Source organism: Narcine bancroftii, chromosome 4 (assembly GCF_036971445.1).
Source record: "Narcine bancroftii isolate sNarBan1 chromosome 4, sNarBan1.hap1, whole genome shotgun sequence".
Lineage (NCBI taxonomy): Eukaryota > Metazoa > Chordata > Chondrichthyes > Torpediniformes > Narcinidae > Narcine > Narcine bancroftii.
In genome coordinates this window covers 123,996,173-124,008,948 of record NC_091472.1, presented here as the reverse complement: position 1 = coordinate 124,008,948, position 12,776 = coordinate 123,996,173, and the positions used below count along the sequence as shown (strand labels likewise).

The following is a 12,776-nucleotide window of genomic DNA, read 5'->3' as shown; positions in this document are numbered from 1 at the left end:
ATTGCTAGCACCCATGAACAAAGCAACCCTGCGTCTGGCTTACTGAAGCTGCCAGGTGAGCATGCACAGTCAGACTGACTCTGCAATGGCCTGCAGTCCAATCCACTGACTGAACTCTCCAAAAGCAGGGCGCTGGGCTTTTTAATTGCACAGCACGTGCCTCCAGCTCTCCCCAGTGGTGGGGAGAGGTTAAAAGCCACAGGCTCACTCTCTTGAGACCCCACTGACTTCCGGTGCTTGGTTCCCATGCTTTGACAGCGCTACTACATTCCTAACAGCTGTCAAATACCCTGCAGTAGGTTCAGTCCTGTCCTTGGTCAAAAATAAAATTGACCAAGGTCAATAACTGTCTATCATCTAAACTCGTGCATCACACACGCAGTCTTTAAGTTATTGTATTTTTTAAGCTACACACATTACAAAGCTAAAAGATTTAGTGCTGTCACATTTGTGGAAGAGCCAAAAGCTTCATGAACCATCGTTTCCAAACTTCAGCCTTCGTTGTGTCAGTGGAAGAGTTGTCTGGACCAAGAGCTGCCTCACATTGGGGTGAGACGCCATATTCAGCCCCAAAGGCCACAGCTTGAGCAACCCTGTCTTAAAGACATTATTTCAAACTTCCTATTCAGCACTTACCTCCCATTCTCCAATCCTATTTGCAAATGCAAGATAATTATTAAAAACAACTCAGCTCAGGGCGCCCCGGCTATCAAAAGGGTTCTATTTTTACGGAAGTCCACAATTTTGTCTGCAAGTCAGTTGTTGAGTAAGGTAACCTTCATAGTTTTGTAACAGATGATGTCAAAAGCACACAAGACTGATAATAACAAGTACCAAAAATGGAGAGAGAAAACTTGCTCTGTTGTTCATAGGAATGAACAGGTGTATGTGCATCAGATGTTTTGAATTCAAAAAGATTATGGGAGTTCATTTGTATGTACAGATCAAGCATTCATTGGTATGTTAAGGTTGTTGCAAAGCATTAGAAGGGAGGTGTATAAGGAGGATCATTAAAACAGATGAGAGGATCACTGGGGTCTCCCTTTCCTCTATATACGACATTTACTGGGAGCTCTGTCTAAAGAGGGCTCAAGGAATTGTACAAGATTTTTTCCATCCAACACACAGTATCTTCTCAAGGATAGTCAGCATAGCTTTGTGAAGGGAAGGTCATGCCTCACGAGCCTAATTAAGTTTTTTTGAGAAGATAACAAAAGAAATTGATGAGGATGGGGTGGTAAATGTGATCTACATGGATTTTAACAAGGCATTTGACAAGGTTCCCCACAAGAGACTCATCCAGAAAGTCATGAGGCATGGGATCAGAGGAACCTTGACTGTGTGGATAAAAAATTGGCTCGCAGGAAGAAAGCAGAGAGTAGCAGTGGAAATAAAGTATTCTGCCTGGAGGTCAGTGATTAGTGGAGTGCTGCAAGGATCTGCTCTTTGTGATTTTTATAAATAACCCTGCATGAAGAGGCAGCAGGGTGCTTAAAATATTGATAATAATTTGACAATGGTGTACATTGTGCAATGTACATATGCACCAAAATTCTTACTTGCTGCAGCCTACTTTGCAAAGAGAAAAACTACAATGGTATATATTAAATTAAAAATTGATAATAAATACAAAAGCTCTATAATAAATATTATGAGGTATTAAGCAGCCACATGCTACTATCACTAAAAAAAGTCCCTCCTACTACACCAGCTGAGACCTGTAATCCCTTTGAGGCTTTGGAGTGAAAGCACTAATATTTCACGAACACCAGCACATGAGGTGCTTGCCACAGCCCAAACTGGACATCAGAAGTAAGTGCAATGCTGGAAACACTCAGCAGTCAGGCAACAGTTAATATTTCCAGTGAAAGATCTAATGGAGGGTGTCCAGCTTAAAATATCAACTCATGTTTCCAGTATTGTAATTTTTGTTACAAATAGTTTATATCTCAGCAATATTACAACACCTAATTTCTCCAGTGGATAATTTACATTTATAAAGTCACCTCAGGGGGAGTAACGGGCTGGTACAAGCTGCAAGCACTGAAGGATCAGACCAGCCAATTTCACAACACAGACCAGGACACAGAGCGAGTTGTCAATCACTGATGGCCAGAAACATTGTGGCCACACTTGAAATACAGAACGTATATATTTATTGTTTTACAGGGAGTGCAAACCCACAGAGCACAAACACTAGCAGAGACTCTACACTCGCCACGTAAAGCTTGTCAGAAAAGGACATTCCTTCTGGAGTACAGCTGAACAGGCCCTGCAAAGTGTGACACTGAGAAGCGAATGGGCAGGTGAAAGTTCTGTCTGTATCATTTCTCATTCACGTACCTTTCCTGCGTTTCTTTCTCTCAGTAATTGGTCCCCACAACACGTAGATGCTTGCGGCCAAAGCTGCGGCTATTCCTCCGATGACACCCCAATTCTTCATCATTCTGCTTCTGTAAAATGATGAGCGCAATTTATTTTTGTTGCCAATGTCAAGTTTACTTCCTACATATAGCTTGAGAACACAAACCGCCAGTTCCTTTCCTGCTGTTATCACTCTTAAACGAACCTCATTTGTCAAAGATTATGCCTTTGGACTGTTTTCACTTTCCTTTTCTGTATAACCTGCACTCTCATTGTAACACTACACCCTGCATTATTTTATTTAGTGTCTTCTGTCAATCAGTACAGGTTGATTTGCCTGGATAGTATGCAAAACAATGCTTTTCACTGTATCTCAATACACATGACAATAAAAACTCAATCCTTCCCCAGCTCAACAGAGCATCATCCTCCCTTTGCTGTGTGGATCCAGATAAAGTTTGTTTTAATTTATTGTTTTCATTATTGGGACATAGCCCAGTTGCTGATGGGCGATTTGGTACTATCCTCATCAGAGTTACTGATGACAAAAACATAGAAAATAGGAGGAGCCTATTAACCCAGAAGGGTTTAATACCATTTATATACGATATGCTTTCAAAATCGCATCAAATTTTCCTTGATAAGATTAAAAGAAGATGGGAGCATGATCTACAGTTTTCTATCTCAGACAAAAACTGGGATTTGATTCTTAAATTAGTTAACATTTCTTCACTATGTGCTCGACATTCTCTTATTCAGTTCAAGGTTGTACATCGGCTTTGCATGTCTAAAGACAAATTATCCCGTATATTTCCTGAGCTAAATCCCTGATGTGACAGATATAACGACAGGGAAGCAACCATGATACATTGTTCTGGTTTTGTCGAGCTCTTGACCTTATTGGAGGAAGATTTTTCATGTTTTTGTCAGTAATATTATGTGTTAATCTTGAATCTAATCCCTTAATAGCTTTGTGTTGAGTATTAGATGATATTAACGAGCTATTTTCTTCATCTGATCATCAAGTAACTATTTTCAACTCTTATGGCACGAAGAGCTATTCTACTTTGATGGAAATATCCTGTTCCATCCACCATGGTTATGTCATGTCTTGTCTTGCCTTAATTTAGAAAAGATCAGGTGTTCCACTTTGTATGCTAACACTAACTTTCATAAAATTTAAAGTCCTTTTATGGATAATTTTTGTGTGCATTAAATCAGTTTGTCTTGATCATTAAATTTATGTACATAGTTTTTCCTTCAATTAGTAATGTTTTATAAATTCAGCAGAACTATACTAATTTTATGTCAAAATATTCCAGATTTATTCAATAGGGGGGTTCGAATTCTTTTCTTTTTAAATTTTTCACTCTTTGAACCATATCAACCAAAATATGTACAAACGTTCTCATTAAATTTATACAGTGGTCTTTTCTCTCCTATCCCTCCCTCCCCTCTACCCACCCCCCTCCAAAACCCATAAATATTCAACATTTACAATACAAAAAAAAAACCATAAAACAATATCTTCACACAAAGGAAAATAATCAAGAAAAGTGCATCATCTACTTATTACACAGTGAATCTAGTCGTTTTGTCTTATCATTTTCATTCTCATTTTAGGGGATGGAGGTCCGAGGCAAGCTCTCTCTGATATGTTCCATGTATGGTTCCCAAATTTGTTCAAACATTGTGACTTTATTTTTTAAATTATATGTTATTTTTTCCAATGGAATACATTTATTCATTTCCATGTACCATTGCTGTATACTCAGGCTCTCTTCCATTTTCCAAGTTGACATTATACATTTTTTTGCTATCGCTAAGGCTATCATAATGAATTTATTTTTGCACTTTATCCAACTTGAGGCCTAATTCTCCAATCTTGTGTTACTTAAAAGAAATATCTGGTTTTTTTTTGGTATGTTATTTTTTGTAATTTTATTTAGTATCTGATTTAATTCTTCCCAAAACCTATTTACTTTCGAACATGCCCAAGTTGCTTGTAGTGTTGTTCCCATTTCCTTCTTACAGTGAAAACATCTATCCGATAATAGATGTTTTTGTTTTTTTAATTTTTTTTATTTTTCACACTATGAACCATACTGACCAAAATACACACAAACATTTCCCTCTTGAATATACACAATGTCCATTTTTTTAAATTTTTGAGCTGCAAGATAAGGAAAATGAAATAAATTATAAACCTAAGCATAAGTGGGAAAAAGATCTAAACAAAGATAAAAAATGAAATATGGGAAAGTTATGTTCTGGAACTATGAAGAATACAATAAACACAAGGTTATGCATTACTCCATTTTTTTAGTTTTTGAGGAGTAATATATACCCTGTGTAACCAATTATACTGTATCATACGTAACCTTGTGTTTATTGTATTCTTCATAGTTCCACAACATAACTTTTCCCATACTTCATTTTTTATCTTGATGTTTAGATCTTTTTTCCACTTCTGCTTAGGTTTATAATTTATTTCATTTTCCTTATCTTGCAGCTTAATGTACATGTTGGTTATAAATCTTTTAATTATCAATGTGTCTGTAATCACGTATTCAAAACTGCTTCCTTCAGGTAATCTCAAGCTATTTCCCAATTTATCCTTTAAATAAGTTTTCAATTGATGATATGCAAACATTGTACCATGAGTTATTTCATATTTTTTGATTCCTTTTCTCTCCCATTCTCTAAAGGAAAGGTTGTCTATTGTAAAAGGGATTAGCAGATTTTGCGTCAATAGTAATTTTGGTATTTGATCATTCATTTTTTTCCTTTCTAAGTGGATCTTCTTCCATATATTAAGTCAATGATGCAGTACTGGTGAGTTTTTATATTTCACCAGCTTTTCATCCCACTTATAAAGTATATGTTCCAGTACTTTTTTCCCTACTTTATCTAGTTCTATCTTAGTCCAGTCTGGTTTTTCCCTCGTCTGGTAAAAATCTGATAAATACCTTAATTGTGCGGCTCTATAATAATTTCTAAAATCTGTTAACTGCAAACCACCTTGATTATACTCTCTGCTAATTTATCTAATGCTACCCTTGGATTCCTCCCTTTCCACAAGAGTTTCCTTATTATTCTCTTTAGTTCCTTAAAGAATTTTTCTGTTAAAGGAATTGGTAACGTTTGAAATAAGTATTGTATCTTTGGGAACACATTAATTTTAATGCAGTTTACCCTCCCTATCAACATTAGCGGTAATTCTTTCCAATGTTCGAAGTCTTCCTGTAATTTCTTTATTAGTGGCTGATTATTTAGTTTGTACAAGTGGCTTAAGTTATTATCTAACCTGATCCCTAGGTATTGGATTGTTTGTGCTTGCCATTTAAATGGTGATTTTTTAAAAATTCTGTATAGTCTGCATTACTCATTGGCATCACTTCACTTTTATTTGCGTTGATCTTGTAAGAGTTCTTTTCTTTGGGTTTTTTTTCTTTAATGTCATCCTGACAACATTGTATGGGGAGGGGTCTATCGCCACTGTTTCATTTTTGGAAATGTACTTATATTCTTCATATTTGGTAACCTTGTGTTCTCTATACAATATGTGATTGTTCTATAAAACTCAATAAAAAGATTGAAAGAGAGAAAATAGGAGAAGGCCATTCAGCCCTTTGAGGCTGCTCCACCTTTCAACTCAAACATGGCACATCGTCTTTCCCAATAACATATTCCCTCTCTTCCCATATTCTACAATGCATCATGCATCAAGAAATACAGTGCCCTCCATGAGACAGACATTTTTCCTTTATTTCCCCAATGCTTAATAGTTTTAAGTTTGTAATCAAACAATTCACATCTACTTAAAATGAACATTTCAGCCATTATTCAAGGTGATTTGACCATGTAGAAATTACAGCACTTTTTATACATAGTCCCCCCCATTTCAGGGCACCATAATGTTTGGGACATTTGGCTTCACAGGGGTTTGTAAGTACTCAGGTATGTTTATTTGCTTCATTGGTACAGGTATAAAAAGAACTAGGCTTGTTTCTAAGCTTTTAATTACCTTTGGAGTCTATAGTTGCCATTTTTCAACATGAGAACAATAGTTTGCCAATGGAAATCAAGGAGCCATTATGAGGCTGAAAAACAGGAACAGTAAAAGACATCGCTTAAACCTTAGGATGACCAAAATCAACAGTTTGGAACATCATTAAGAAGAAAGAACATACTGGTGATCTCAGTAATCACAAAGGGACTGGTTTTCCAAGGAAGACTTCCACTACTGATGACAGATGAATTCTCATCATAACGAAGAAAATGCCCCAAAAGTCTGTTCAACAGATCAGAAACACTCTTCAGGAGGCAGGTGTGGATGTGTCAATGACTTCTGTCGCTAGAAGACTTAATGAGCAGAAATACAGAGGCTACACTGCAAGATGCAACCCTAACCCTAACCCTACTAGTTAGCCACAGAAAGGCTGGCCAGATTACAGTTTGCCAAGAAGTATTTAAAAGAGCCTGCAGAATTCTGTAAAAAATGTCTTGTGGACAGATGAGACCAAGATTAACCTGAATTAGCGTGACGGCAAGAGCAAAGTGTGGAGACATAAAGGAACTGTGCAAGAACCAAAGCATACCCCCTTTGCCATGGTTTGCATCTTGCAGTTTAGCCCATGTATTGCTGTACATGAAATCTTCTACAGATAGTAGTCATTGACACATCCACACCTGCCTCCTGTTTCTGATCTGTTGTAAATACATTTGGGGATTTTTCTTCATTATAATGAGAAATCTTCAGTCATCAGCTGTGGAGATCTTCCTCGCAATGCCAGTCCCTTTGCAATTACTGAGCTCAACAGTACACTCTTTCCTCTTAATGATGTTCCAAACTGTTGATTTTGGTCATTCTAAAGTTTGGGCGATGTCTTTTACTGTTTTATTCTTGTTTTTCAGCCTCATAATGGCTTCCTTGACTTTCATTGGCACAACTCTGGTCCTCATGTTGAAAAATGGCAACTACAGACTCCAAAGGTGATCAAAAGCTTAGAAGCAAGTCTAGCTCTCTTATACCTGCACCAATGAGATAATTAAACATACCCGAGTACTCATAAACACTTGTGAAGCCAAATGTCCCAAACATTATGGTGTCCTGAAATGGGGGAACTATGTATAAAAAGTGCTGTAATTTCTATATGGTCAAACCAAAAATATATAGATAACCTTGAATAAAATCTGGAATGTGCACTTTAATTATATGTTAATTGTTTGATTTGAAACTGTGAAGCAAGGGGCAAATGTGAAAATTGAGCTTTCATTCACCACTTCAGCCAGCAGATCAATTCATATCCCCACTACTCTGTGTGAAGAAATTCCCCCTAATGTCCCCTCTAAAAGTTACCCCTTTCACCCTTAGCCTGTGTCCTCTGATTTGTATCTCACCTACCCTCAGTAGAGAAAGCTTACATTTACTCTATCTATATCCCTCATAGTTTTGTGTACCCCTATCAAAACTCCCCTCATTCTTCTATGCTCCAGAGAATAAAGTCATAACCTGTTTAAACTTTCCCTGTAACTCAGTTTCCTAAGTCCAGGCACATTCTAGTAAATTTTCTCTGCACTCTTTCAATCGTATTGGCTTCTTTCCTGGAGTTAGGTGACCAAAACTGCACACAGTACTCCAAATTTGGCCTCACCAATGTCTTATACAACTTTACCATAACATCACAACTCCTATACTCAATACTTTGATTTATGAAGGCCAATATGCCAAAAGCTCTCTTTACAACCCTATCTACCTGTGATACCACTTTCAGGGATTTGTGTATCTGTATTCCCAAATCCCTCCGTTCTCCTCAGTGCCATATCATTTACTGTGTATGTCTTACTTTGGTTTGTCCTTCCAAAATGCAACACCTTACACTTGTTTACATTAAATTCCATCTGCCATTTTTCAGCTCATTTTTCCAGCTGGTCTAGATCCCTCTAAAAGCTTTGAAAACCTTCCTCAGTGTCCTCAACAGCTCCAAACTTGTGTCATCTGAAAACTTGCTGATCCAATTTACCACATTATCATCCAGATCATTGAAATAGATGAAAAACAATAATGGTCCCAGCACTGATCCCTAAGGCACACCACTAGTCACAGCCTCCAGTCTGAGAATCATGCATTACCAGTCTTTGACTTCTCCTGTGTAGCCAATGTTGAATCCAGTTTACTACCTCGCCATGAATACAGAGCATCTGAACTTTCCTGACTAACCTCCCAAGTGGGACCTCGACAGGCCTTATTAAAGTCCATGTAGACAACATCCATACCCTTTCCTTTGTCAATTTTCCTGGTAACCTCCTTGAAAAACTATAAGATTGGTTAAACACGACTTACCACACACAAAGCCATGTTGACTATCCCCATTCAATCCCTGGCTATCCAAATACTTCTATATCTGATATCTTAGAACACCTTCCAATAATTTACATACTACTGATGTCAGGTTCACCAGCCTGCAATTTCCAGGGTTACTTTCGGTGCCTTTTAAAAAAACAAACAACAGAACAACATAAGCTACCCTCCAATCCTCCGGCACCACACCTGTGGCTGAGGACATTTTAAATATTTCTGCCAGAGCCCCTGCAATTTATACACTAGCCTCCCTCAAGGACCAAGTGAATGTCTTGTCAGTCTCTGGGGATTCATCCACCCTTATTTCCTTTAAGACAGCAAGCACTTCCTCCTCCTTCATCTGTATAGGTTCCATGACCTCACTGTTTGTTTTCCTTACTTCCCTGGACTCTGTGCTAGTTTTATGAATAAATACTGATGCAAAAAAAAAAATAAGATCTCCCCTGGCTCCATACACAGCTGACCCCTCTGTTCTTCGAGGGGAACAATTTTGTCCCTTACTATCCTTTTGTTCTTAATATACCTGTAGGAATCCTTAGGGTTTTTCATTCACATGGTCTGCCAAAGCATCCTCATGTCTTCTTTTAGCTTTCCTGATTTCTTTCTTGAGGTTTCTCTTGCATTTTAAAAATACTCCTCAAGTACCTCATTTGCTCGGTGTTGCCCTTCTTGCTTTACACCTCAACCAGATCCCCAATATGCCCTGAAAACCAAGTTTCTCTATGCCTGTTAACTTTGCCTTTAATCATGACAGGAACATACAAATTCTGCCCTCTCAAAATTTAGTCTTTGAAGGGCTTCCACTTACCTTTCATATCCTTGCCCGTAAACAACATCTTAATCCACACATTCTAAATCCTTTCTCATTTCCTCAAAATTGGTGTTTCTCCAATTTAGAAACTCATCCTGAGGCCCAGACCTATCCTCCTCCATAATTAACTTGAAACTAATGGCATTATGATCACTGGACCCAAAATTTTCCCCTACACATACTTCTGTCATCTGTCCTGTCTCGTTCCCTAATAGGAGATCCAGTATTGCACTCTTTCTAGTTGGTACCTCAATATATTGGTTTAGAAAACTTTCCTGAACAACTCTTTTACAGTTTGGGAGTCCTAGTTAACACGTGAAAAGTTAAAATCTCCTCCTATCACAACTTTATGTTTCCTGCACCTGTCTGCTATCTCTCTGCTGATTTGCTCCTCCAATTCTCACTCACTATTGGGCAGTTTCTAATTCAACCCCATGAATGTGGTCATAAAAGTCAAGACACCTTTATTTATCGTTCATACCAAGCATTGCACAGTAAAGATGAGATAGTATTTATCCAGGACCACGGAACAGATTTACATAGATAGAAGTTAAAATATTGAGACATATACAGTAAAAATTCATAGTACACTATCCACATATGTTCTGGAAATTCAGGAGCTTGATGGCTTGAGGGAAAAAATAACTGTTGTCCAATCTGGATGTAAGGGCCCAAGTGCTAGGTACATCCTACCAGCTGGCAGAATGAGAAAAGTTTACATGAGGGATGTGTGAAGTCCTTCACAATGTTTATTGCTTCCCACCTGTATCATGTGTTGTAGATGTCTATCATGGTAGGAAGAGAGCCCCTAATGGTCTTTCCCACTGACTTCACATTTCCTGTTCCTCAGCTCCACCCATAGAGTCTCAGTCGATGAGCCTCTGGTCTGACCTGCCTGAGCATAGCTGTGATATTTTCCCTGATAAGCAATGCTACTCCTCCCCTTTTCCCTCCTGTTCTGTCATGTCTGAAACAACAGAAGCCCGGAACAATGAGCTGCCAGTCCTGCCCCTCCTGCAATCAACTTTCACTAATGGCCACATTAATTCCACGTGCCAATCCATGCTCTAAGCTCGACTGCCTTTCCTACAATACACCTTGTATTGAAATAGATGCACCTGAGAACATTTCCACCACATTCAACCCTTTGATTTCTGACTTTACATGCAGTCTTCACATCATCTTTTTCCTCTTCCATTCCACTATCTGCTCTGGCACTCTGGTTTCCATTCCCCTGCAAATCTAGTTTAAACCCCCCCCCCCCCCCCTTCCAGAGCAGCACCAGCAAACCTTCCTGCAAGGATAGTATTCTCCTTCCAGTTCAGATGTAAACCGTCCCATCAGAACAGGTCCCACCTTCCCTGGAAGAGAGTCTAATTACTGTATCCAGAATTCTGAAGCCCTCCCTTCTGCACCTTGTCTTTAAGCACAAGTTAAACTGCATTGTCCTTGTATTTTTACCCTCAGTAGCAGACGTAGTAATCCTGAGATCACAACCCTGGAGGTCTTGTCCTTCAACCTAGTGCCCAACTCCCTGAACTCTCCTACTGGACCTCCTTGGCCTTCTGACCCATGCCCCTATATGGACCATGATATCTGGCTGCTCATGCTCCATCCTGAAAATGCATAAACTCAATCTGAGATACCTCGGCCCCAGCACCTGGGAGGCAACATATCATCCAGAATTCTCAATCTGTTCTACAGAACCTCTTATGTGTTCCCCTAACGATGGCATCCCCTATCACTACAGCTTGTCTCTTCTCCTCCCTACTCTTCTTAGCCACAGGGCCAGACTCAATACCAGAGACACTGATCGCAGTGGCTTGTTCCTGCTCGGTCGTTTCTGCATTTCCCCCCCCCCCCAGTATCCAAAATGGTATACTTGTTATTGAGTCCAATGCCTGTTCCCTTTCCCTCTCCTGACTGTTGCCTTGTATGTAAAAAAACAGCATTTTGCATTCACTAGAAATAAGCTGCTGGAATGAGCTACAAGATAACGATACAAATTTGTAATCATTTTGTATCATTTACACAAGGTAAGCTAATCTGAGTAGCAATTTACTTATCCAGTAACATGCAAGCACCAACTGTATCATCTACCAGTTTCAGAAATTGTTCCGTAAGTTTTAATTTCTAGCTCTTTCTGAGAATTTATTACAGATGCTAGTCAGAAAAGCAACAAAATGACTCATGTCTCAGCATAGCTCAAAACCTCTGTAGCGAATTGAAGCACTTCTGAGATGGAATTGTTGCTGTCCAGTGGGAGACAATTTGTAACTCCAAAATAAACCAAAGGACTCTTTCAATTGACCTTCCTGCCTCCAGTCTTCCTCTCATTGTTTCCACTTTCTTGCTCCTTCTCTCCTCCAACCTCTTAACTCCCTCTGCCCTTCCCTCACCCTCATTTGCCCTTTCACCCCTCCCATTTTAACTCTCCTCTTCCCACTCCCCGTCCTCCAGCCCCCTCTCTCTCACCCCCCCCACCCCACTCTCCCTCCCCCCTCTCCCTCCCCCCTCTCCACCCCACTCTCCCTCCCCCCTCTCCACCCCACTCTCCCTCCCCCTCTCCACCCCACTCTCCCTCTCCACTCTTCCTCCCACTCTCCCTCCCCCCTCTCCACCCCACTCTCCCTCTCCACTCTTCCTCCCACCTTCTCTCTCTCTTTCCCCACCCACCCCTCTACCTCTCCACTCGTCCGCCTGCTGCCCCGGGTAAGTAGCACCAGCCCAGGCCCAGAGCTGTCCGACCGTCCGCTCACCTCACCTGACAGTCCCTCCGCTCTGCAGAAACTCTCGCACCAGCCTGTCACCGGACTCCGAGCGAGCTCCGGGCCCACTCGGCATCACTTTCCACCCAGCTCTCGTTCCGAGCCGGCAGCCGGAACCAAAGGCCCAGGCGACGCGCCGCCCCTCCCGGCGGACTGATTACCGGACGCACCCGCAACCAGGGGCGACGAGGAGCAAGCTGGGCTGAGCCGGGCTCGCCGGCGAGCTTGGTGCCCCCTGGTGGCTGGAAGGCGCAGGTTCCGCCAACAATCCTCCGGCTCCCTCCACACCTACCGCTTCACTACGAGCTGCTGGAGAAACTGTGTCAGGAGCGTAAGGAGCAGAATTAGGCGACTCAGCCCATCCAGTCTGCTCTGCCATTCCATTTTGAGCTGACCCATTCTCCCACTCCCCTTCTCCCCATAACCTTTGATACCCTAACTATTCAGATGTCCATCAATCTCTGCCTTA

The 12,776-nt window shown here is 40.4% G+C and overlaps 1 protein-coding gene across 3 annotated transcripts in view; it reads right to left on the bottom strand.

The window, feature by feature from the left end:
• Positions 1-12,489, bottom strand: part of LOC138761097 (ubiquitin carboxyl-terminal hydrolase 30-like) — a 42,668-nt gene extending 30,179 nt beyond the window's left edge. For 2 of the 3 annotated variants that reach the window (XM_069932701.1, XM_069932702.1), the window contains exons 1-2: positions 12,304-12,489; positions 2,344-2,453 (exon numbers count right to left, since the gene is read on the bottom strand). In XM_069932701.1, coding sequence (XP_069788802.1) covers positions 2,344-2,453; positions 12,304-12,383 — 190 coding nt within the window. In that variant the 5' untranslated portion in view covers positions 12,384-12,489. Of the gene's footprint in view, positions 1-2,343; positions 2,454-12,298 lie in introns of all 3 variants that reach the window. The other variant, XM_069932703.1, reaches the window with a different exon arrangement.
• Positions 12,490-12,776: the final 287 nt, after the last annotated feature.